At 48.4% G+C, this 22,338-nt stretch overlaps 2 protein-coding genes and 1 pseudogene across 2 annotated transcripts; 1 reads left to right on the top strand and 2 right to left on the bottom strand.

Annotated features, from left to right (window-relative positions):
* Positions 1-603: 603 nt before the first annotated feature.
* Positions 604-6,278, bottom strand: LOC123405878 (heavy metal-associated isoprenylated plant protein 7-like). The gene is made up of 6 exons (XM_045099402.1): positions 5,873-6,278; positions 2,696-2,857; positions 2,198-2,515; positions 1,773-2,062; positions 1,596-1,692; positions 604-1,354 (listed from the first exon to the last, which is right to left on the bottom strand). Exons 1-6 carry the CDS (start codon positions 6,276-6,278, stop codon positions 981-983), a joined length of 1,647 nt encoding a protein of 548 aa, XP_044955337.1. The 3' UTR covers positions 604-980.
* A 2,045-nt stretch (positions 6,279-8,323) lies between these two features.
* On the bottom strand, positions 8,324-9,590 carry LOC123402680 (spidroin-2-like). Its single transcript, XM_045096621.1, has one exon. It carries the CDS (start codon positions 9,309-9,311, stop codon positions 8,607-8,609), a length of 705 nt encoding a protein of 234 aa, XP_044952556.1. The 5' UTR covers positions 9,312-9,590; the 3' UTR covers positions 8,324-8,606.
* Positions 9,591-18,693: 9,103 nt separating this feature from the next.
* LOC123405877 lies at positions 18,694-22,114 on the top strand (annotated as a pseudogene).
* Positions 22,115-22,338: the final 224 nt, after the last annotated feature.

The following is a 22,338-nucleotide window of genomic DNA, read 5'->3' as shown; positions in this document are numbered from 1 at the left end:
AGGGAGTAGATGATAATGCAGTACAATCCATGATCCGTCCCTCACAAGAACTTGAACACAACACACGTAATGCAAATCTCAGGAACTCGGCATGCCGGATGCAACCCTCCGTTCCAAGGCCAGTCCAAATGCATGCCGGAGAGGGGAAAGAGGCGGGTGCCCAAAAGCAGTCTTTGCGCATTGCTCCCGCAGGCCGCAGCCTTCTTCTGGAGCTCTGACGGCACGGACATCTCCTGCAGCAGCAGCAGGTCCTCTCGCTGTTCCCTCTTTCGCTCTCCGGTCCAAGCCCACGATCCGCTTTTCTCTGCCTCCAAACACACACAAGACACAACCCCTCTGCGCAAACTCGAGTACTACCAGTGTGCTCTAGTAGTACTCTCTGCTCACAACCCATTTCTTATCTGAAGAAGCAAAAGAAATCATGCTACGGCATGCACACACCTCACACACACACACACACACACACACACACACACACACACACACACATTGCCAGTGATCTCCACTAGCACCGGACGATCTACAAAAAAACACAAGCATTGATCACAATGCACTAGTACCTCCAGCCAGGAACCAACCAAGATGACACGGTTTTGAGGTACATTTCACGGAGATCACACACATAATTATGTGCCATCATTGATCGTAATGCGGTACCATCACATCACATCACAAGAGCTTCAGAACATCTACTACATGTTTCACCCCAAAATCGAATTGCAGCAGCCAGCCAAAGATTCCATCAACATACCATCATGCATTACCAAGCATGGCCAAGAATCTAGCAACATGAGCTTGCATGCACGTCGACACCACCCAAAAAAAAACGGAGTAATCATCAACCAACGACTGAATTCTGCGTCCATCTGTCCGGTTGCCTATACCAAATTCCCCAGCTTCCTACTATCTATCTACCACTCCGTATCTGTCTGTCAGTCCTCCGATCGTCCGCCGGTCGCCGGCCGGCCGGCCAAGGTCGGTCACATGACGGCGCAGGCGTTGGGGTTCTCGTCGCTGAGGAGGAACTCGGTAGCCTGCATCGCCTGCTGGTCGTAGAAGGCCGTCTTCCACAGCTGCAGCTCCGCCGCCAGCGCCTTCTCCGCCGCCTCCTTGCACTGCTTCCCGTCGCCGCCCTGCTTGCCGTCCCCCTGCCCCTGCTGCTGCTGCTTCCCGTCCTTGTTGCACCCGTCCTTCTCCTTCTCCTTCTCCTTGTCCTTGTCACCTTTGCCGGGCGGCACCACGTCGACGGGGCGGCGCAGCTTCTTACGGAGCTTCTCCGGCAGGGCCTTGGCGTCCATGGTGCCCGTCACCGTCACCTGGTTCTTGGCCGGGTCCATCTTCACCTGCTCCACGCCTGCATCAACAATGTAGGTACACAATCAGAGGGCGCAGACGAACATGGGCGCATCAAGATGGAAATGGAATCCGTAGCGTTTGCGTTTGCGTTCGCGTGGTCGGCGATGTCAATGCCCACGGACAGGGAATTCGGTCGAGCACCTAGCGTGCATGCACCATGTCCGCGTCTCGTCGAGAGAACTCCGGCGTGCATGCGGGATGGGGCAAGTGGAGGAGGAGGAGGAGCAGTGCATGCGTACCTTTGATCTTGAAGAGCTTGCAGCGAATGCGGTGCATGCAGCCGTCGCAGTGGAGGCCGGCGGAGCCGATCTTGAGCACCACCGTGACGATAACCGGCTGCCATGAACCAAAAATTGAGCAATCGGTCGAGCAGAGCATATAGAATTACAAAGAGGCAAGAAGGATGAAGGACGCACCACGGCCGGCTTCTTGTTGTCCTTGCCGCCCTTGCCCTTCCCGGCATTGCCGCCGCACTTGTCGTCCTGCTCCTTCTTCTCCTCCTCCTTCTTGTCGGGCTCCTGCTTGCCCTCGCCGTCGGCGCACTTGTTCTTGTCCCCGCCACCGCCGCCCTTGTTGTCCTTGCCGCCGACGAGCTCGACCTTCTTCCTGGTCTTGGCGGCGACGCGGTCCCGCAGCTTCTTGGCGTCGAAGCGGCCGACGACGGTCATGGACCCCTTGTCCACCTCCATGGCCACGCCCTCCACTCCTGCAGACCGGCAGACACACGCGCCCACCGAGCCGATCAATCATCGTCAGAAACCGCAAGAAACGGAGAGAAGCACGCGGGAGCGAGAGAGACGAGCAGAGGAGAGGAGATGAGAGGGTCGTGCGGTGGTCGTACCTGGGAAGCGGCGGACGGAGGCGCGGATGCGGTGCGCGCAGCCGTCGCAGTGCATGTCGATCTTGAGCACCGCGGTGACCACGGGGAGCGGCGGCGGCGCCTTCTTGTCCTTGTCCTTGCCGCCCTTCTCGTCCTTGCCACCGCCACCGCCACCGCAGCCCTTCGCCTTGTCCTTGTCCGCCTTCTCATCCTTGCATCCGCCGCCGGCCTTCTCCTTGTCCTTCTCATTGCCCTTGGCGGCCTTCTCCTTGGCCTGGCCCTCGCAGCCGCTCCCGGCGTCGGCCTCGGGCTTCTCCTCCTGCTGGCCCCCGCCGCATCCTGCTCCTCCTCCCCCACCACCACCCCCACCGCCACCTCCACCGCTCTTCTTCTTCTGCAGCCCCGAGACGAGACACGGAGACAACGACGGTCAGACAGTGAGACGAAAAAAAAGGAACAGCCGGTGACTGGCCGGCCGGCGGCGACGACGCCGTGGTGGTCACGCATGCGCGCACGTACCTTGCCCATGGCCGCCGCGCGCGCGTGTCCTGCACTCCGGCCCTCCTCCGATGAAGAAGCTTCCTGCTCTCCTGCGGTGGGAGGAGGAGGAGGAGGGGGGTTGGGTTGGGGTTTTAGCCTGCGTGGCTACCAACTCGGCCGAGGTGGCATCGCTGGTGCCGTCTGTTCGTATCGATCAGATGCCCGATGGCAGGGCGGAATCTACCGCCTGGGCCCCCTCGCCAGGCATTCCGCCTCCTTTCGGGCCCACCGGCCAGCCAGGCGGCCAGAAGGGCACTGCCCAGCACGGCACGTGGAAAAGTCGTAGCGACGGCGTGTGGCGTGGCTGTCACTGTCACTGGGTTCCTAGTTACCGTGTCGCCGTAGGTAGGACCGTAGGAGTACGAGCGTGGATCCGTCGGACATAGTACGTACTACGTACGCGCGTACGTGGCGGCTTAACGCGGCGGCCGTGGATCTGCATGGATCGCCACGGCCAAGGTGGTGATCAATGAGGGATTGATTGATGGATTGATTGATCTCGCTCGGTTCCAACCATACGGCCGGCCGGAATCCTGCCATTGAGATTCCACGCCGGTCGGGCGGTCGGTTCACGCGTGGCGCGTGCCGGGCCACCGTGCTTGGCAAATGGCAGGTGGTGGCCGCCGGGTTGCATGCTGTTGCTGGGGCAGGGAGGGAAAGGAAAAGGGAGCGGAGGAGGCTGCGGCTCGTACGTAGTACGGCACGGCGCCTACGCCTGCCACATCTGTGTTTGTGATTCGTGACTGTGGCGGCAGAGGTGCGTGCAGCAGCTGCGGCGGTGGTGGGCTTCGGCTTTACCGAGACCGTCCACGACGACCGTGGTCCAGCTCGGGCAAAAGACCAGGACACCTACAGTCCCACCGGCGACGGGAACGAAGGCTATCAAGGTCGCCAAGATACTACCCCTACAGTCCTACCAGATCGCCGGTCGTACGCGCTGGCTTGGTTTAGCCCGAGGGTCTCGATGGATTGGAGGCCACGCGCGAAACGGACGGGCGGGGATCGAAAGATGTGGAGCGTGGTGCATCCACTCCACCAACATGCCAGCGTTGCTACATGTATATACTCCCTCCGTTGCTAAATACTTATAAGTCTTTTTGAGGTCTCATTAATAGATTATATACGGATATATAGATGTACTTTAGAGTGTATATTCAACCATTTTGCTCCGCATGTAGACACCTGGTAAAATCGCTTAAAAAACTTATATTTAAGAACGAAGGGAGTAGAGTATAGTTTATCATCGTTTCATTTCAGTCATATACAGTATACGTGACTGTTCATTCTTTTTTGTTTTCAAGGGGATGCCCTTGGGCGGATTTTATTGAACTTCAAATCACGTATGGTTCATAATGACTGCATGCATCGATTGATGCAGAGGCCGGGGTTTAACTTCCAAAAAAAAACGTACGGTTACATTAGAAATACTATCAAAGATGATTAAGCATAGATATGTTTCATTTGAATTATGGGTACGCATAGAAATGATAAACCATAGATGTAAAGGACTATGATTTTGTAAGGTTCCAAGCCACAAAGGGATCTTCAAAATCCTGATCTTATAAATAGCTAAAGATATAAAATATTTTCTCCGTCCCACAATTCCTGTCTTAGATTTGTCGAGATATGAACATAGCTAGTCATCTCTTAGTTTCAGATACAGTCATTTCTACACAAATCTAAGACAAGAATTTTGGGACGAAGGGAGTTTAAAATAGCATGATATATACAAAAACTAACATCAAGGTCAGCAATCACCTAATAAAAATTCCTTAAAGTTATATTTGTAAAAAACACTTAGAATAGAAAAAAAAAACAGGTAGTGAGATGTATGATGGAACATATGTTTGCCCGCACTAATACTGCCATGAATGAAAATTTATAAATTACCTTCCGAACATAAGTTTCCATTGTGTTTCATGGGATAGTAAAAACTAAATAGGAAAAACATAAAAGAATGTATCATAGTAAAAAGGTTGACATGGTATGTTTCGATCTTGTACGGTGTACAAAAATATTGAATGTGCCATGGTGCAAAAATAAAAATTCCATTCTATGAGACAAATTGCCAGTGCCCAAAAATAATTTTTACATTATAGGGAACAAAAAATTTAATGGATTGCTTAATAAATTTACCATGGTCCATGAAAAATATGTGCTAGTCCTTGTAGCAAATTTTGCCATGGTCTGTTTTTTTTTTTTTTTTTTGCACTGGACCAAACCAAAAAGTCATGGCAAATTGCATCTATAGATCATGGCAAAAATGTGAATTAAAATTGAAGGAAGTTATACTAGATACATGAAGAAGAAAAAACAAAAAAATGCAATCATAGAGAACGAAAAATTTGTACCATGTATTGTTTAGAAGAAATAGCCATGGCCCATAAAGTAAATTTGGTATGGAACAAAGTAAAATTTCCATGGTTGTAAAATTGCGAGAATCTGCTTGGTGACATGCATCAGAGATGAAAGATTGTGGGAAGAGCCGTCTCCTCGAGCTCATGGACAACTAGGGTTCAAGCGGGAGGGAAATGAAAGGTGTGTTTGCGTGTGTTCAATTGATTGTTTTCCTTGTGAGGTTGGAACGAGGAAACGAAAATGACCGATAACATGAAGGGTTGGGTTGTGGGGATCAGAGGCAAGGAGGCAAAAAAAAAAAAAAAAACAGAAGGTGAGGTTCCATCGATTGGCAAAAAAGTCTATGAAGACAAGGATGCCATCGATCACTGGTGCCATGAAGGACGGAACGACATACCAACTCTCTTTTCAATAGTAAAGATAAACACACGTCATTGCTAACACGTAAATGGTTAGTTTTTTTTATTTCCATTCAATGAAAAAAAGCAAAGGTGAATAACCCTTGGAGTTAAGAAAAAACACATGCACGTTTTTAGGTTATAAATTTCCAACCAAAAGGCATCACCTTGCCTTTGAAACCTTTCAGGGCATCTTCAACGCAGTCCATCAAACGTCACATAGGTCGTTGGAACTACTTGGGCGGTGTCGCATATGTGCACACTTATTGCACCCCAAAGATTCTCCAGGAACTGCAGGACACTTTTCGTAGTTCATTTACACATGGCACCTTCAAAATAATCCAAGCAACTAGGAAGCACTTCAGTCTATGAAATTTGAACGTGGTCTCGTTTTACTTACTACGCACGTACGCAAAAGCAGCTAGCCAGCGGATGGTTTCGTCCGCCGCAGAAATTTTTCCTGTGATCGCATCGCACGGAAAGCGGGCTCCAGATGATGTATGGATGTGGCGAAAAATAGACAAGCTTTCGCGGCCGGTTCTGCCTGGCTGGCCTCTTCTTGTCTTGTGCATGAGCCCGTCCATCCAGATCCATGAATGCCTCTGCTGCCTCCCTATGAACTGAACTCGACTGACGGCAGGGCCTTGCCATGGCCTGGCCTCTCCTGTCCGCAACACGCAGCCTTGCATTGTCACTCGTTGGCTGCTGGTCGGTTTTGCTTTGCGCGTCTGGAGTTGCACGGACGGAACGGACGGCTTGCGCCGGATGGAGCCGAGCAGATGATGCCGGACCGGACCGCCGGCCATCGACTGACGACGGCTCGCTGGCCGGTCGACGGTGTCTCGACGGTTTTGTGTGGCCGGTGCGTCGAACGAATGTCGTCTCTCGCAGGCCGTGACTAGTTTGGTTCGTTTGGGCACGTACTGTTACACTGCTCCGTCCGCCCAGCCGGCCGGCCGGGGCAATGCAGGATTGCAGGCAGCTGTTGCAAAAGGAAGGCCCCGGTAATAATAAGTGGAGTGGAGACACCGCTGCGCCTGTCTGTTCGGTACGTGCTCCCGGTCCAGCTCCGGCGAACCACAGACACAGTATATACTAGTCCAAAAGAAGAAGCAGATGGACCGAGCAAAAGTATCAGCAAGCATCTGCTTTTCTGGCTTGGCCGCTTCCGCCTGCCCTGCCCTGCCCTGCCTTCTGAACTCAACGCAGCGTCTCAGCCCAACTGACGGTGCCCCCGGGTGATTGCAGGTGGTGGGGGTGGGGATGGGGATGGATACTGTTGGTTCGTGTACATGGGGGCCAGACTTTCCCCGTTGCCCGCTTTGTTCACAGCGAGAGACAAAGCAGAGGCAGATGAGATCTTACCTATATATGGCAGCCAAATCTGTTTAGTATCCCGTTGGACTCGTCTCGTGCCCATCTTCCCATCACAATCTAACCATTGCATTGCATCGCGGTGGGCGTCCGTTTAGGGGTATAAGGTCACAAAACAAGATCCAACGCGCAGGGTAAGGTCACAAAACAAGATCGAACGCGCCGGAGTAAACAGATAAATGTCCGTTTTTATCCATTCTCGATCTAAATTTAAACCGCGTTTGCATCGAAACAAACACGTGCAAACGGGTTGGGCATGTGCCCTTTTCCTTTCTTGGCCTGCCCGTCGGCAACACAAACATCCTTTTTTCTCTTCCCTTTCGCCTGCCCCCACCCTTGTCCCCTATCCATTTTCACGACCACCTCGTTATCCAACATGTCCGTCCACAAAGCACGATCATCCGATTTGTGCCTCTCTCACCTCGGCACTGGTGACCAACCGGTAAATCTACGACGGTAGGATTTGGTGCATCTAGCCGTCGGTGACTGTGCCTTGCCATGGATTATTCGGCTACCGGATCGCACAGCCTCATAATGCCTCCCTGCTGTATGCTGGTATTGAATTCGTCTCTAGTCATTAAGATCTATCCCATTGGCGGTTCGTCGATAAAGAAACGCCCGACTATCCCATCGGCGGTTCGCCGGTAAAGAAATGCCCAACCATCACCGTGCTCGGCGCTAGACCAAAGACTCGTATGTTCACCATTGCTGGTCATATAGTATAACGACTGTGTGCGGTAGGTCATGCACCACTTCACCATTGCTGGTCATATAGTATAACGACTGTGTGCGGTAGGTCATGCACCACTTCACCATTGCTGGTCATATAGTATAACGACTGTGTGCGGTAGGTCATGCACCACATGTACCGGATATCCAGGATGGGTGTTCTCAAAGCGCAAAAAAGATGGAGCATGTGCCTATTTTGATCATTTGTTCGTAGTATTCAATGCAATTTCGGTATCTCATATGTGTATACTGGATGCAAGATTTGGTATTGAGAAAAAGAAAACATCAATTTATTAATAACATGAAATTTAATTTATGCTCGTGCATTCATTGATAGATCGAACAAAGCGGAACCAACTCCTACCAACTGATATGAGCCGGCCATGCGTCTGCGCGTTTGGATATACGGCCAACGTTTTTGGAAAATAACATGCATCTGAATGTTTGGAAACCCGACCGGACGCAATACCATTGTCATCTGGCCAAACCGATAAAATCGGGACAAAGCAATCGGGACAAAGCAGACGTTCATTTAAGGTCGACGGTTGGAGTTGGCCTAAAAATTGCATGGCGTTGCATTGTCATGTGTTTTATTACCGTGTAACGTCACGAAACGCCCGTGAATGTTCGATCGATCGATCGAGAGAGGGAATGGGTACGTGCTGTCTTTCGTTGCTTGACATCCGAACAGGACAGGACAACAAAATTTTGGACGAGGACAGTGAGGCAAGTGTGGAAACTCCAACGATTTTCACATGCATAGGGAACTCATCAAATCACTCAAGCGCAAAAATATACATGAACAAAAGGAAGCAGGATAGCTGCTCGCCGGATATACTATCACAGCTGGGAATAACTACCACTACTCGATCAACCGCCCGACTGCTACTAATTAACTCAACTGAGATATACTACCACAAAAAGAGTACGCTACGCATATGTATATGCCATCGTCGTCTGGTGCTCTGCTATGACGATCCGACGTACTCGTCCGTCGCCGACCCGCGCGGCCGGCTCCGTCTACGAACCGATCAGTAGCTCTGACCGTGCCACGCCGGCACGCCGGCGCCGTAGTAGCCCTGGGCCGGAGCCTGCGCCGGAGGAGCGTACCCGTACCCGCCGTACGCGCCCCAGCCAGCAGCAGCGGCGGGAGCGCCGGAGTAGTAGGACGCCGCAGAGGAGGGCTGCCACGGGTACGCCGCGCCGTAGCCCCCGGCGCCGCCACCGCCGTTCCACCCGCCGCCGAGGCCGAGGCCGAGCAGCTGCTGCTGGTGCTGCTGGCTCGCGGCCCACGCGGCGGCCGCGCCCTGCCCGCCATACTGACGCACCGCCGCCTGACCCCCGTGCTGGTGTTGCAGCTGCAGGTCGGCGAGCAGGGCCTGGACCGCGGCGGCGTCGGCGGCCCGGGCGTGCTCCCCCTCCCCCTTCTTGCGGTCCTTGGCGGGCGGGAAGACGAGGTCCACCTTCTTGCCGGTGGCCTTGCGGAGGCCCTTGCGGAGCCGCTCGGGGTCGGACGTCGCCAGCACCCGCACCTCGCCGGTGGCCTCGGCCGCCGACTGGTCCACCGCCTCCACCCCCGTCGCCAGCGTGAGGTCCCGCACCGCCGCCCGCAGCCTGTCCGTGCACCCGTGGCACCGGCAGTGCATCGCCACCTTCAGCGCGAACTCCCTCGCCCCCACCTTCTCCACGCCGCCGTTGCAGCCACCACCGCCGCCGCCGCTCTTCTTCTTGCCCATGGCAGGCAGGCAGGCTACTCGGTCTCACACAAGTCTCACGCGCGCACGCCGACCGAGCTGAGAGGAACCGGAGCTGATGAGGAAGCAGGGGAGTGGATGGAAGTGTGGCGGAACGAGGAGCGCCGGGGCTGGGTTATATAGCCGAGTGAGAGAGTGTGGAGAGTGGACCGGCGGTCAACCGGAGGGGACGCGACGGAGCTTTCCGTGTAGGTACGCTGGAGCAGCTCATCCGTCGCCGTCCGGTCCGGTCCGATGTGATTGGGTTTCTGAATCGACGACTCAACACGTCGGTCCTCTGCTAGCTAGCTACCTATAGCTCATGCATCATCCATGCACGGACTGCACTGCGGTGCTGCTCGGCCAGCTCAGTGGAGAGAGTGTAGGAGGACTGCTCTTTGACTGGCGGTCCGACGGGAGGATCCGTCGGTTCCTTCGTTGGGAAGGAACAACACACGCACACGCACAATTTCCCAGCTCTGAACGTGAAGCAGGGTCTATTTACAGTATGGAGTGCTGCTTCGTCAAACGTACTGAAAATCGACCACTCGCGGATGCAACAAGTGGGTACATTTTAGAGCATGGAATGCTACTACTTGGCCATACTGAGTTTAACCACCGGTGGAATTGATAGCAGCTCTCCCACATTGCACCTCCATCAGAGCAACAGACAGACAAAAACGGGTTGAGATGATAATCTCCACTCTGCCAAAGAAGGAGCATTGGCGAAGCAAAAATTGAGACACTGCGTCCATGTGCAGGATCTGGTGAGGCAAAACTACGTTGCCATCTTTTATTCATTGATGACAAACCGAACTTTGGACAAGGTTTGGGTTTGCCGGAAACTGCCTAGCGATTCTGGCGCCGGCCAATGGCATGGCCCTCACTTTTGACCGAGCCGGGTGGGTCTGGTTTGGACGGAGCAAAGATTGATGATCCGTGACCACATGATGGCAGGCACGCAGGAGAAGCAAATCAGCAGCAGCAGCACAAGGGAAGGAGCTGAGCAATTCGTCGCGGATCGCTCTACAGAGCAGGAGTAAAGTAAAGACCCGAGCCCATTGATCGCACTCGGGTCGCGTCCGTCTTCCTCCGCGTCGGCACGCTGATTGGGCGTTGCTGTTGCTGGGATCTGATCTCCATCCCCAGCGAACCCATGTTCCAAAATCTGTGAACTTCATGTTTTTTACTGGACTTGACGCGTAGGACTTGGCTTCCATGCATGTGTATCAGTTCCTTCCTACGCTGTATTTTTTTGACACTTGCTTCTTCTTTACTGAGACGAGATGAGAAAGAGAATCAGACCTCAGGGGCAGCAACGCGCCCACTTACGTAGGGCCTGTTTGATTCATGACTAACTTTGTCATAACTAATCTTAGGCAAAGTGTGGGAGAATGACGTTTTGGAGGCCGAGCTCCATAAAGGCCTTTATCTTTGAAAATTTTAAATTCATTTTTTTATGGTTCAAAAAATTCTGAAAAAATATGCATGTATGTAAGGATATAACCGACATGTGTGTAAAATTTCATGTCAAAATACTTTAAAACGTGATCTGTACAAAAAAGACAAATTCATAGTCTGAAATGATGAATAGTAACATGTGTTAAACAATCTCAGATTTATCTTTTTTGCACAGCCCTCATTTCAACGTATTTTGTTCTGAAAATTTACACACTTGTGTATTATACCTTTATCTATCTATGTATTTTTTCAGAATTTTTTGAAACATTAATATACAAATTTTTACTGAATTTAAAGTTTGAATTTAAAGGCCTCTGGTGAGCTCGGGAGCCAAAATCATTAGATCAACTCGCACCGATCTTAAAGCAAAGCTTATGCCACTTCAGCTTTCGAATAGTTCGCGCAACGGAGCAAGCATTCACGTGGCTCCCTTTACCCCATTTACCTCTTCATTGTCTTGTGACCATTCCCCGTTTCTCCATCACATCTCCTACTTTGGGCGTGTTCGGATTCCCTCCGCTCCGCGACTCCGTGCCTGAGCGGAGTGGCATCCAGTAAAAAATCGAAGAGTTGCTTAAAGCTTCCTCCGCGACTCCGTGCCTGAGCGGAGTGGCATCCAGTAAAAAATTGAAGAGTTGCTTAAAGCCTCCTCCGCGGAGAGCTGCCGAACAGGCGCTTTGTCACCGATTCACTCTTCCATTCTGACGAACCAATACAACGACATCCCAGCATTTTGTCATTGTTACCCGACGGTTCCAGACATTTATTCAAGCATGATGTGCAAGGTATAGGCAGGTTAGGTGGTACGACGCTGGTTGCCAAGGCTACATTGGTGGTGGCCGGATCTATGATGTTGCGCTGGCGGAGTTGGAGTAGCCGAGGGCCATGGACGAAGGTAACCGAGGATGTGAATCTCATGGTGCATCTCGATACGGCATGCGGAGGTGTCCTTGATGGCTACGATGCGACGAGAGAGGAGCATGGCCTTTGTAGACTGCAGATTGCTAGTTTGGATGTGCTGTCCAAGGGAAGCTATTTAGAGCATGTAATTTGTTTACCATGGAAAATCCTTTTTTTACGCCATGAAAATTTTGGTTTAGAAACGACGACAAATCCACTTTTTGAACCATAGCAAATTTTACTTCAAAGCCATTGAAAATTTCATCTTTAGACCACGGCAAATTTATTGAATAATCTTTGGTAAATTTTTATTTATTTAACAATCCATGGAAATTATTTTTAACATGACAAATTATTTTTTGCTATCTATCATGGCAAATTTATATGTTTGACGCATGGCAAATTCAATTTTTTGAACATGCAGAATTTATTGAGCAAACCATTGTAAATAGTACTTTGTTGCACACATTCAATTTTTTTTTAAACATTTCCGTGGCAAATCTGTTTCATGAGTCTTTTTGTACGCCACTGCAAATATACTGCTTGTACACCGTTCGTTTGGCCCATGTGCTGGGTTTGGTAGACACAGCCCATCCATGCGTGCGTGTGGCCATGGGGATGTGGTACTGTATTTTGGTGCGACAAAATATGGATTCATGAGGGAGCAAACGTCCCTATTTTTCACAAGGAGCAAAATGCGGACGGACGGTATTGCTTGTGAATTTTGAGTAGGATGGTGGATCCTTTCTGTGGCACCGGCCGACCGGCCGGCCAAGCATTGCGCTTGCTTTCCGACCCGAGCGGGAATTGGGTGGAAGGTTGATCCTTCCTTTCTTCCTTTAGGTCTCGTTTGGCACGAAGGAATTCGAAAGATTTCGAGAGAAAAATTATTGAAAGTGTCAGAAACCTCACACAACCTTGGACATTCATTTGATAGGAGGGGTTTGCTTAGCTGAATCCTCTACGTTTCCCTTTAATCCCTTTCTATTTCAGAATCCTCTTTAAAAAATTGATGAAAGCAAAACCTCGAGAATTTAAGAGAATTGGATGAAAAGATGGAATTCATCAAATCCCCTTCTCCCAAATCTACTTCTATCAAACAAAGCCTCATGGGGTCGTGCATGCGTGTCCCAACACCAACACGATGGATGCATGATAGACTGATACTACTTCCTAGAAACTTGACTTTGACACACAGGCCATGGCGACAAGGAGGAGGCACAGAGAAGGAACCGCGAAGTTTCTCACCACGGCACTCACTATGTATCACACGGCCGGAGCAGAACGTTGACCCGGGCTAGATAGAATGTGAGTCGTCGATCGATCGGGCCATGTGGTGATGGTACACGAGCACCGTGGAGGCCACCACTGCTTCGTTTCTTTTGTTTGGGTCCAGTTCCAAGTCTCCTTCCTTTCTCTGTGTAGCATGTTATATGATGGATCCGCGACGCGGCCCGACCCGACCGTGGGGGGCCGTGGTTGACTGACCAGCACGACCGACGCGACCCGCAGGCCTCCGCTTGCGTGATGCTCGGTCACCGAATAGTCGCTGTGGATCATTTTTTTTACATCGAAATAAATATCAATATACTCCCTCCGTTCCAAAATATAAGACCTTTTTGGGATTTTACTAGAAGACTACATACGAAACAAAATGAGTAAATCTATACTCTAAAATATGTCTATGTATATCCGTATGTAGTCTATAATACAATCTCTAAAAGGTCTTATATTTAAGAACGGAGGGGGTACATAATACCAAATCCATATCATCACGGTGCAAGTGGCTATATATAGATGGAGACGAGACCACTGGACGTGACAACTGACAAGGAACGTTGGGGATTTTTTTACTGTTTTGATCCTTAAGGCGTAAGTTGATCACGTAATGAACTCGGTTCAAAAGTATTTCACGTTTTGACCCTTTTGGAAACGCCACGAACCGTGGCGTTGCAGCCCTGTTATGAAACGCCAGTCTACTGGACGTTGCGGGCCTCGTGTGCAACGCCAGTCTACTGGACGTTGCGGCCCTTCCCAGAAACGCCAAGGGGGCTGGCGTTGCAGACATGAGGTGGAACGCCAGGACCTATGGCGTTTCAGCTGTGGTTGAAACGCTGGCCATGAAGCCAGCACCGCCGTACTGGACTAAGGAAACGCCAGTCTCCCTGGCGTTTCTGGTATGCCCTGCAACGCCAGGACCTATGGCGTTTCAGCTCCGGGTGCAACGCTGGCCAGGACCTCAGTACCGCGGTACTGGACTAAGGAAACGCCAGTCTCCGTGGCGTTTCTGGTATGCCCTGCAACGCGAGCACCTGTGGCGTTTCTGCTCTGGCTTGGCTTTCCTCTCTTTTTATTTTTCTCAGACAACACTTTCACACACACATCATACATAGCTCACACACACATCATACATAGCTCATTTAGCACATTCACACATAGCTCATATGCAACACACATCATACATAGCCCATTTAAAGTTCACGTCGATAGATGCATAATAGGTTCTTAAAGTACATAATAGTGGATTTCATAGTCAAATAGCACGCAAGGGAACAAGGTTCAACATATAGGGTTCAAACATGAAAGCGTGCATGACAAATAGAAGCCTCCGGCTCTACTGCGTCGAGCGAGGCCCCTTCCCCTTTTTCTTCTTCCTCTCGTCCTCCTCTTCGTCTTCCCTTTTGCGCATTTTTGAAGCCTCTTCCAGCACCCTCTCCATGAAGAGTTCCTCCTCCCGCTCTCTCTTTGCTACACCCTCTGCGTAAGCAATCTTAAATTTAGCTGTCCATTCATTGTGACGTTGCTCCAGCGCCTTCTTGTCTTTGTCCGCCATCCTTTTCTCATAAGCCTTGTGCTCAAGAAACATTTTGAGGTCCTCCTTCCTCTGTGCTTCGTCCTCTTCGTACTGGCGCTCCCTCTCCATCTTCTTTGCTTTGGCTGCGTCCTGCTCTCTCAACTTCTTTGCAGCCCTCTCCATCAACCGCTGCTCCTCACTGGCTGCATCCTTCTCCGCCCCCACTCCATTTTCTCCTTGTTGGGTTGAGACGCCGCCATACCTACATAAAAACATCAAGGTTCACGGTTAATACAACAACATAGAAAGTTATGGAAATGATCGTCGTAGGTAATAACATGAAAACACCTAGGCATGAAAAACATGATAGATTAACTTACGGAAATTCCCCTCGTAGGTAACCGAACATTCCTCTACCACCACCCGAACCTCTACCCATAAAACCAACACGTCTACCACCGCCGGATCCTCGTCCCATAGAAAGGCCACCACATCTACCACCGCCGGATCCCCGTCCCATAGAAAGGCCACCACGTCTACCATCGCCGGATCCTCGGCCCACAGGAAGCCCACCACTTGAACCACCACGTCTACCACCGCCGGATCCTCGTCACATAGCAATGCTAGCACTTGAACCACCACGTCTACCACCGCCAGCACTTGAACCACCATGTCTACCACCGCCACCACTTGAACCACCACGTCTACCACCGCCAGGACTTGAACCACCTCTGCCCCCCACATCACTAGTAGATGTGTTGTTTGTTTTGCAAGTCCTCCTATTATGTGTCGTTTCATTGCAATCAGCACATTGTTGCCTATCACGTGGCTCCATGAAATGTCCACTACCAAACTCTCTGGTGCTCATCAGGTCATCCATTTCATTCCTGTATCGTTTTGTTCTCCTTCTACCCTTCGGTTGAACCATCATCTCTGGATCCGGCCTAATATTAGGGCCGTGATACTCGGGCCACTGTGATGGGTCAAGAAAAGGGTGGAATCTCGACGCCCATGTTAACTGATGAGTCTGCAAGTTGAATTCATGCAACCTCACAACTACACCATCAGAGAAGGGCAAATTCCTCATGCGACATGCCCTCATCATGTGCGAGCATGTCCAGTGATACTTACTAGGATGCTCACAAGTGCAATGCCGCGTCCAAAGGGAAACAATAAACGAGCGACCACCATATGATTGCCCATCTCTCGTTGTACCGCCTGGCTCATCCACTTGGTATTTCATTTCAGCGTTATTGAAACAAGTGGCTCGCTGCATTGCTGACTTCTCCTTTTGAAACTCTAGCCACTCAGCAACCTTCTTCGAATATATCTCATTGGGAGGCTTCTCACTCTCACCAACCAACTTGCCAATTTCTTCCGAGTGCTTAAGAAAATACTCATTTAGCTTGTAAAATATATATTCAGCTATTGCCGTGACCGGCAACTGACGTGCCCCCTTCAAGACAAAGTTGAAGCACTCAACAAGATTGCTTGTCATGTCGCCATATCTCATGCCTCCTTCGTCACATGCCCGTGACCACTTATGTCTCTCATCTATATTCCTTTGTAGGAATTCTTTCCCACCTTCATTTGCCTTCTCATATATTTTGTTCAATCGCTTAGTGAACGACTCAACGGAGAAGGCCACACATGCGGAGTTAAGATCCTTCGCCAGATCTTTGTTCTTACAAGCCCTGTAAAAGTTTGCAACGAAGTGCCTCATGCACCATCGATGGTGAAGCCTCGCATGCCCTGGAATGTGAACATCCACGGCCTTCAATATGACTTGGTGCCGATCGGATATGATGCGTACCTCCCTATTGGGAGGAATCACCGTGCTTCTCACAAGTCTCATGAACCATTCCCAGTTGTCTTGGTTCTCCGCTGACACCAAAGCAAATGCCACAGGCAACACATGATCATTAGCATCATGTGACATTGTTATCATTAGTGTGCCCTTGTATTTAAATACTTACTTTATGCTCAACAATAGGTGCCACAACATTATACGGGCTCAAATCATCTACTATGGGTTGGTTCAAGTCAACATGAAGAGGAACATTGACCACCGTACTAGCAAACACTTCGAGTGACTTGTCTATCGAGGATGCAACAACCTCCTTGTATGCAACCCAATGCAAATTAGACTTGATAGGCATTGTCTTCATTCGACACTTGAGTGCCGACCCAACATCATATCTTCCTAATAATTCTACTTGGTCACTTGGATCAACCCACTTCAATCTTATCCGAGTTTCTGCCACAACCTCTTCATAAGTAGGACTATCAAGAAATGTCAACACTTCCTCATATTTGTCAACAATATCAACATTCATGAATGCCTCTTTGTCAACATAATGAATATTCACAATCTTGTCCATCTAAAAAAGGGACAAAATTACAAATTCTAAGTATAACAAAACAACTAACAAAACAATTAACCATTTGCATTCAAATTAGGCATTAACACAAACCCTAACCCTAACCCTTGTCCATCCAAATTAGGCATAACACAAAACCTAACACTAACCCTAACCCTTGTCCAACCAAACTAGGCATAACCCTAACCAAAACCTAACACTAAATCTACTCAATAATAAGAAACCAACCAATACAATGCAACATAGATAGAACACCTAGTGCAAAAGAAATCTACACAAATACAAAGACATTGCAAAAACTAATTGGAGGGATTGGAGGAGCTTACCGGCCTCTTCGATTTGCCCCAAAGAACCTACTAAAAGGTTGAGGGGGGAGGGAGATCGAAGGGGGGGATGGTAAGGAGGAGGGAGAGCTTTTTCGGGCTAGGAAGAACAAGAGGAGAGGAGAAACGGTGGTTGGTGGGCGAGGGGGTCGGGGCGGCAGAATATAAAGGCAAGAAACGCCATAGGTCCTGGCGTTCCACCTCATGTCTGCAACGCCAGCCCCCTTGGCGTTTCTGGGAAAGTGCCGCAACGTCCAGTAGACTGGCGTTGCACACGAGGCCCGCAACGTCCAGTAGACTGACGTTTCATAACAGGGCTGCAACGCCACGGTTCGTAGCGTTTCCAAAAGAGTCAAAACGTGAAATACTTTCGAACCGAGTTCATTACGTGATCAACTTACGCCTTAAGGATCAAAACAGTGAAAAAATCCAAATGTTGGCGCCCAGGTGAAGTGAGGGGTCGCCTACGTCGAGTGATCACAATTTTGCCTGTAATTTCCCCTGAACAAACGCTCGTGATTTCCTCCCATGATTGCTTCATCGGCGAGGAGCGAAGATCACAATTTCGCTAGCAATTTCCACTGAGCAAGCCCGATCACAATTTGCTAAACTCCATCACCCTGCCAACTACCCACCCAGCACTCGCCACGCTCGTGCTACGGCAAGGGAGGAAGTCAGGACGGGAAGCAGCATCGCGTAATCAATCATCGCATCATATCGATCGATCGTAGGAACACGGAGCAGAAGCACGCACGGTACCCCGGCCCGTTGCATTGCATTTGCATGCATGTGCATGTCGCGCCACGTGACAACTGAACTGAGAACTGATCAGAGTTCAGATATACGTATGCAGCAGCAGCAGCAGCAGCAATTTACGTAACACGGCAATGGCGGTCTTCTCCACGGCTATGGACGAGGTTGACGCGTGGTTGACGTACTTGACGCCAAGGGCTGCACGGCGTGTGCACACACTGAGCAGTGGGCACTGCAGCGACGAGTTATCTGATCTCCAACTCCAACCCATGTTTCCAAAATCTAACGACTTACCTCCCGTGCCGGTACATGAGACCATCTGTGAAGTATCTATATGATCAGACCTTCCACTTCGTTTTCATCTGTCCGACCGAACAGCCCGACCCATGTAAAAAATCTTCATCCAATGAGACCCCTTCATATGTCTCGGTGGATAGCGTCTTACCGAACAGCCCACCCATGTGGAAAATCTTCATCCAACGAGACCCCGTCATCTGTCTCGATGGACAGCGTCTTAAGTAAGGCGAATCTATACTACTATTAAACAACCAAACAAGAACTTTATTACGTGCATCCAGCAATTAGTATAACAAAATACATGAAGTAATCAACACCAGACAATTAGTCTCACAAATCCTAATCCCCCCTCCACCACCGCTCCTACATTACTGCGCGACGTTGACATTGGAGATTGGCATGCCTCCTCCCCCCTCTGCTTCCCCGCCGCTCCCCGTTCCCGTCCTCCGCGCGGAGTCCTGACCCGGGGCGGCGCGATGGCGGCGACGGCCAGGGCGGCCGCGGAGATCGCGGCCGTGGGCGCCGCCGACCTAGCTGCCGCCGAGGAGCCGCTGCGGGCCGACTGCCTCCGCCTCCCGCGCAAGGTGACCCTGCTCACGCACCTCGTCGCCGAGGCGGCGGGGGAGAACGGCGCGGCCGAGCCCGAGGCGACCGCCTGGGAGGCCGACCTGCTCTGGGCGCTCTAGGCCGCCAGGAGGTTCGTCGCGCTCGGCCGCGGGCCAGCGCTCGACACAGGGACGGCGGATCAGGTGACTGCCGGGTATCTCTGGGTTGAAAGAATCAAACCTTCTGCATTGCCCGCTTCTTGACGCGCGGCTCTTGGCGAGATTTCGCCGAACACTTTGAGCGCGATTGCGCGGCGTCTGGTCCGCGCGTTCGTTGGATTGATCTATTTTAGGCGTCGTGGTTCGTTTCATTCACGAAAGTTTTACTTTCGCTTGCGCGTAGATCTTTTTGTCCAGCCGCTCCACTTGCAGCTATTGCGCTGTTATATTTCAAGTGCCGCGGCTCTAGATCTTATTAGACTTGGGTGCATCTTGATGTGGTCAGATCATGCGTGTCCTCCTATACTTCTATGATGCCTCATGAATTTAAACTTGTGCGCACCAGGTAAGAAGAACAAAGGTGTCAAACGAGGAACGTCTTAGCATTCTTAGCATGGACATGTTGACCTGATTTCCTGCCTTCCCTTTTTTTCCATTATCCATCTGAAATGCTCATTGCCATTGCCAATTCGTATTTTGCAACCTTCAATATCTTCTTATCTAATTATTGTTGCTTACTGGAGCCTTTTGATACTCTAGTCTTGTATTTCGTCAAATTAGCTTTTGGTCTCAAGACCACACAATGCTACTTGGGATACATTGCCAAATTTGCATGATTGTGTGTATGCGGTGGAGTAGATAAGCGAGTTGTTTGAGTACTTGAAATCATCTCTCCTAAAATTGGTTCAAGGAAGATAAGTGTTTATTAGTTGTCACTATAATTTTCAAATTTTCAAATTTTCAGGAGGTTTTGTGATCCATTTGTCCCCAAGCTACTCTTTACTTCAGGACTCAGACGTCCAAATTGTCTTTTAATTTAAGCAACATATATTAGCACTAGATTCTATCTTTAGGAGGCACAATAGTATGATACTTTTAGATTGTGTTGCCTGCAGGATTGTTCTCTCCACATGCTGGTTATATGGTGGGGCCAAACTGATCTTGTTTGAAGGATATAAGTAGCACGTGTTTCTTTTTATCCGATATCTCCTAGAAGTCTAGCAATGATTATACTAACTGACAAGATTGGATGTAGGAAAAACCCTTTTCTCGTGTTAGTTCATAATAATGTAAAACTGTCATGTCTAAATAATTAAATTGGCATACAACATGTGAATATGAAATCTAGCTCACTATTCTTTCCAATATTGTATTCTTATCACATTGACATTCTATGTGTTACCGGCAACTTAGATACAATTTCTAATAGCTTGGTATGTGCATGTCTGTTGGCTCAGTTGAGAACAACCTTTTGATATGACCACGGATGCATTTGTATCGAATCTGTACAGTCTGACTTGCTTCATTCCTTTTTATATAGTCCTTTTGCATGTAATAACATGGTAGTATCTTTAATTCTTATGCTTCATTGTTTTCATTGTATGATGTCAACGACAAGAATATTGCTGTTCAGTTCAAGTATGTGACTTGGCAGTTGCAAGCAGCTCTAACAAATCTACCACATAATTGCTTTCAAATATCTGATGAAGTTCAAGAGGAGGTATAGTTAACCCGATTAACTGGTACATTACTAAGATTGATCCTTTGTTAATTAATCATACCGGCTTGAATTTGATTAATCTGTAAGTTGATTTAGTGCGGGGTTAGCTTAAAAGAGAAATGGAGAAGAAGGGAGCCCTTGATCTAAATATTTTTTCAAAAATTCATGATATCTTAGCTCATCATGTTGATAATGTCGGGTCACAATCTGAAGAACCAAACAGCCAGCCAGAGACATTGTTGTTGGAAAACGTCAGCAGTGATCACCTGGAGTTGCAACATGTTGCTTTACTAATTTTAGAAATAAGCGGGATATCTAAATCTGACATTATAAAAATAACATCTGAGCTAATTGAAGAACTTGAAAACACTATAGTTTCTGTTTCTGCAAAACCGACCAATGGTGATGGCCAAACAAGTGATGAAGCAAAAGACTCACCTGACAAAGTTAAGTCTGACACTGTAGCTATGCCTGAAGATTTCCGTTGCCCAATATCTCTTGACCTGATGCGAGATCCTGTCATTGTGTCAACAGGACAGGTAAATTTTTACACTGCACTTAGAGTGTTACTGTTTATGCTTCAATTATATTTGGCATCTGCTCACAATATGCTTGCTAATTTTTTAGGCGTCGAAGCTAGATATGATGCATCAAGTGAAGAAGTTAGGATCCATTATAGCTTGCTGCAACCTTCAAGTGAGCCTAATGTTTCTCCTTGTCTTATGTTACTTCAAACATTTTTTCCATTATTCCACTGAATACATTTGTTTTCAATTTTTCAATGGAGTGCAAGTAATGTATATATAAAGACTTATATTTAGGAACGAAGGGAGTATATACTTAAATTTTAATATAAAAAGCAATTTATAAATTATTCGGTTAGTCATGCGTTGCACGTGCATGCTAACTAGTCCTATTTAGCACTACAGCCGTCGGTTGTATGCAATTTTACAAACCGACGCGTGCAAAACCCTCCGTTCGGGTGTGCATTGGACCGCCCGCATATAGGTTCTCCCTTTTTCTGTTATAAAACGAAAAATACTGCAGCACTTAGGTTTCAAACTGGCAACCTCTCCACTTAGCTTATAGCAGCAACCACTAAGCTAAGTTACCCACTCGCATATATTTGCTTTTTTCTGTTTCCTTTATTTGGTCTTTTTGCTCAGTTTTCTTCATTCCTAGTTCGTTTGTCATTTTTGGGACGTTTTTTAAATGGATGAATTTTTTCAATATTTATGAACGTTTTCTGATGATTGATGGTTTTTTTTGTGGACTTTTTTTAAAAACTGATGATTTTTTATCTCTTTAATTTTACATTTTCTTATAATTGATAAATGCCCGCAGTTTACAATTTATATTTTTTATAAATTTATGAGCTATTTTTTAATTTGTGAACATTTTCCGAATTGGATCAACTTTTTTTCATATCGATGACTATTGTTTCAAGTTTGATGAACTTTTTTCAAAATAATGAAAGTTTTTTCGAAATTGGTTAATTTTTTCCTAATCAATGGACTTTTTTCATAATTTTCAACTATTTTTCAAAATACATGAAGTTTCTATAAGTTCGTGAACTATTTTCTCAGATAAACTTTTGTTCAACATTGGTGAACTTTTTTTCAGATTCGGTGAACTTTTTAAAGTTTGATGAAATATTTTCTGATTAGACGATCTTTTTTCATCTTTTGGTGAATATTTTTCAAATTCCATGAAATTTTTGGAAATCAATGTTTTTTTTTCCAAATTTGATGAAATTTTCTACAAGATCGACGAACTTTTTGTTGAATGGATGATTTTTCAAATTGATGAACGTTTTTTCAAATTTGATGAACTTTTTTTCAAATTAATGAACGCGT

Source organism: Hordeum vulgare, chromosome 6H (assembly GCF_904849725.1).
Source record: "Hordeum vulgare subsp. vulgare chromosome 6H, MorexV3_pseudomolecules_assembly, whole genome shotgun sequence".
In the NCBI taxonomy this organism is placed as follows: Eukaryota; Viridiplantae; Streptophyta; class Magnoliopsida; order Poales; family Poaceae; genus Hordeum; species Hordeum vulgare.
This window is presented reverse-complemented; position numbering and strand designations above follow the sequence as displayed.

Coding starts and splice junctions, on each gene's coding strand:
- LOC123405878 (XM_045099402.1), bottom strand. CDS start 6,278: ATGGCCGGCGGTCCGGTCCGGCATCATCTGCTCGGCTCCATCCGGCGC. Junction 2,063..2,197: donor CTCCGTCCGCCGCTTCCCAG/GTACGACCACCG, acceptor GCCGGTCTGCAG/GAGTGGAGGGCGTGGCCATG. Junction 1,693..1,772: donor ACAACAAGAAGCCGGCCGTG/GTGCGTCCTTCA, acceptor GGTTCATGGCAG/CCGGTTATCGTCACGGTGGT.
- LOC123402680 (XM_045096621.1), bottom strand. CDS start 9,311: ATGGGCAAGAAGAAGAGCGGCGGCGGCGGTGGTGGCTGCAACGGCGGC.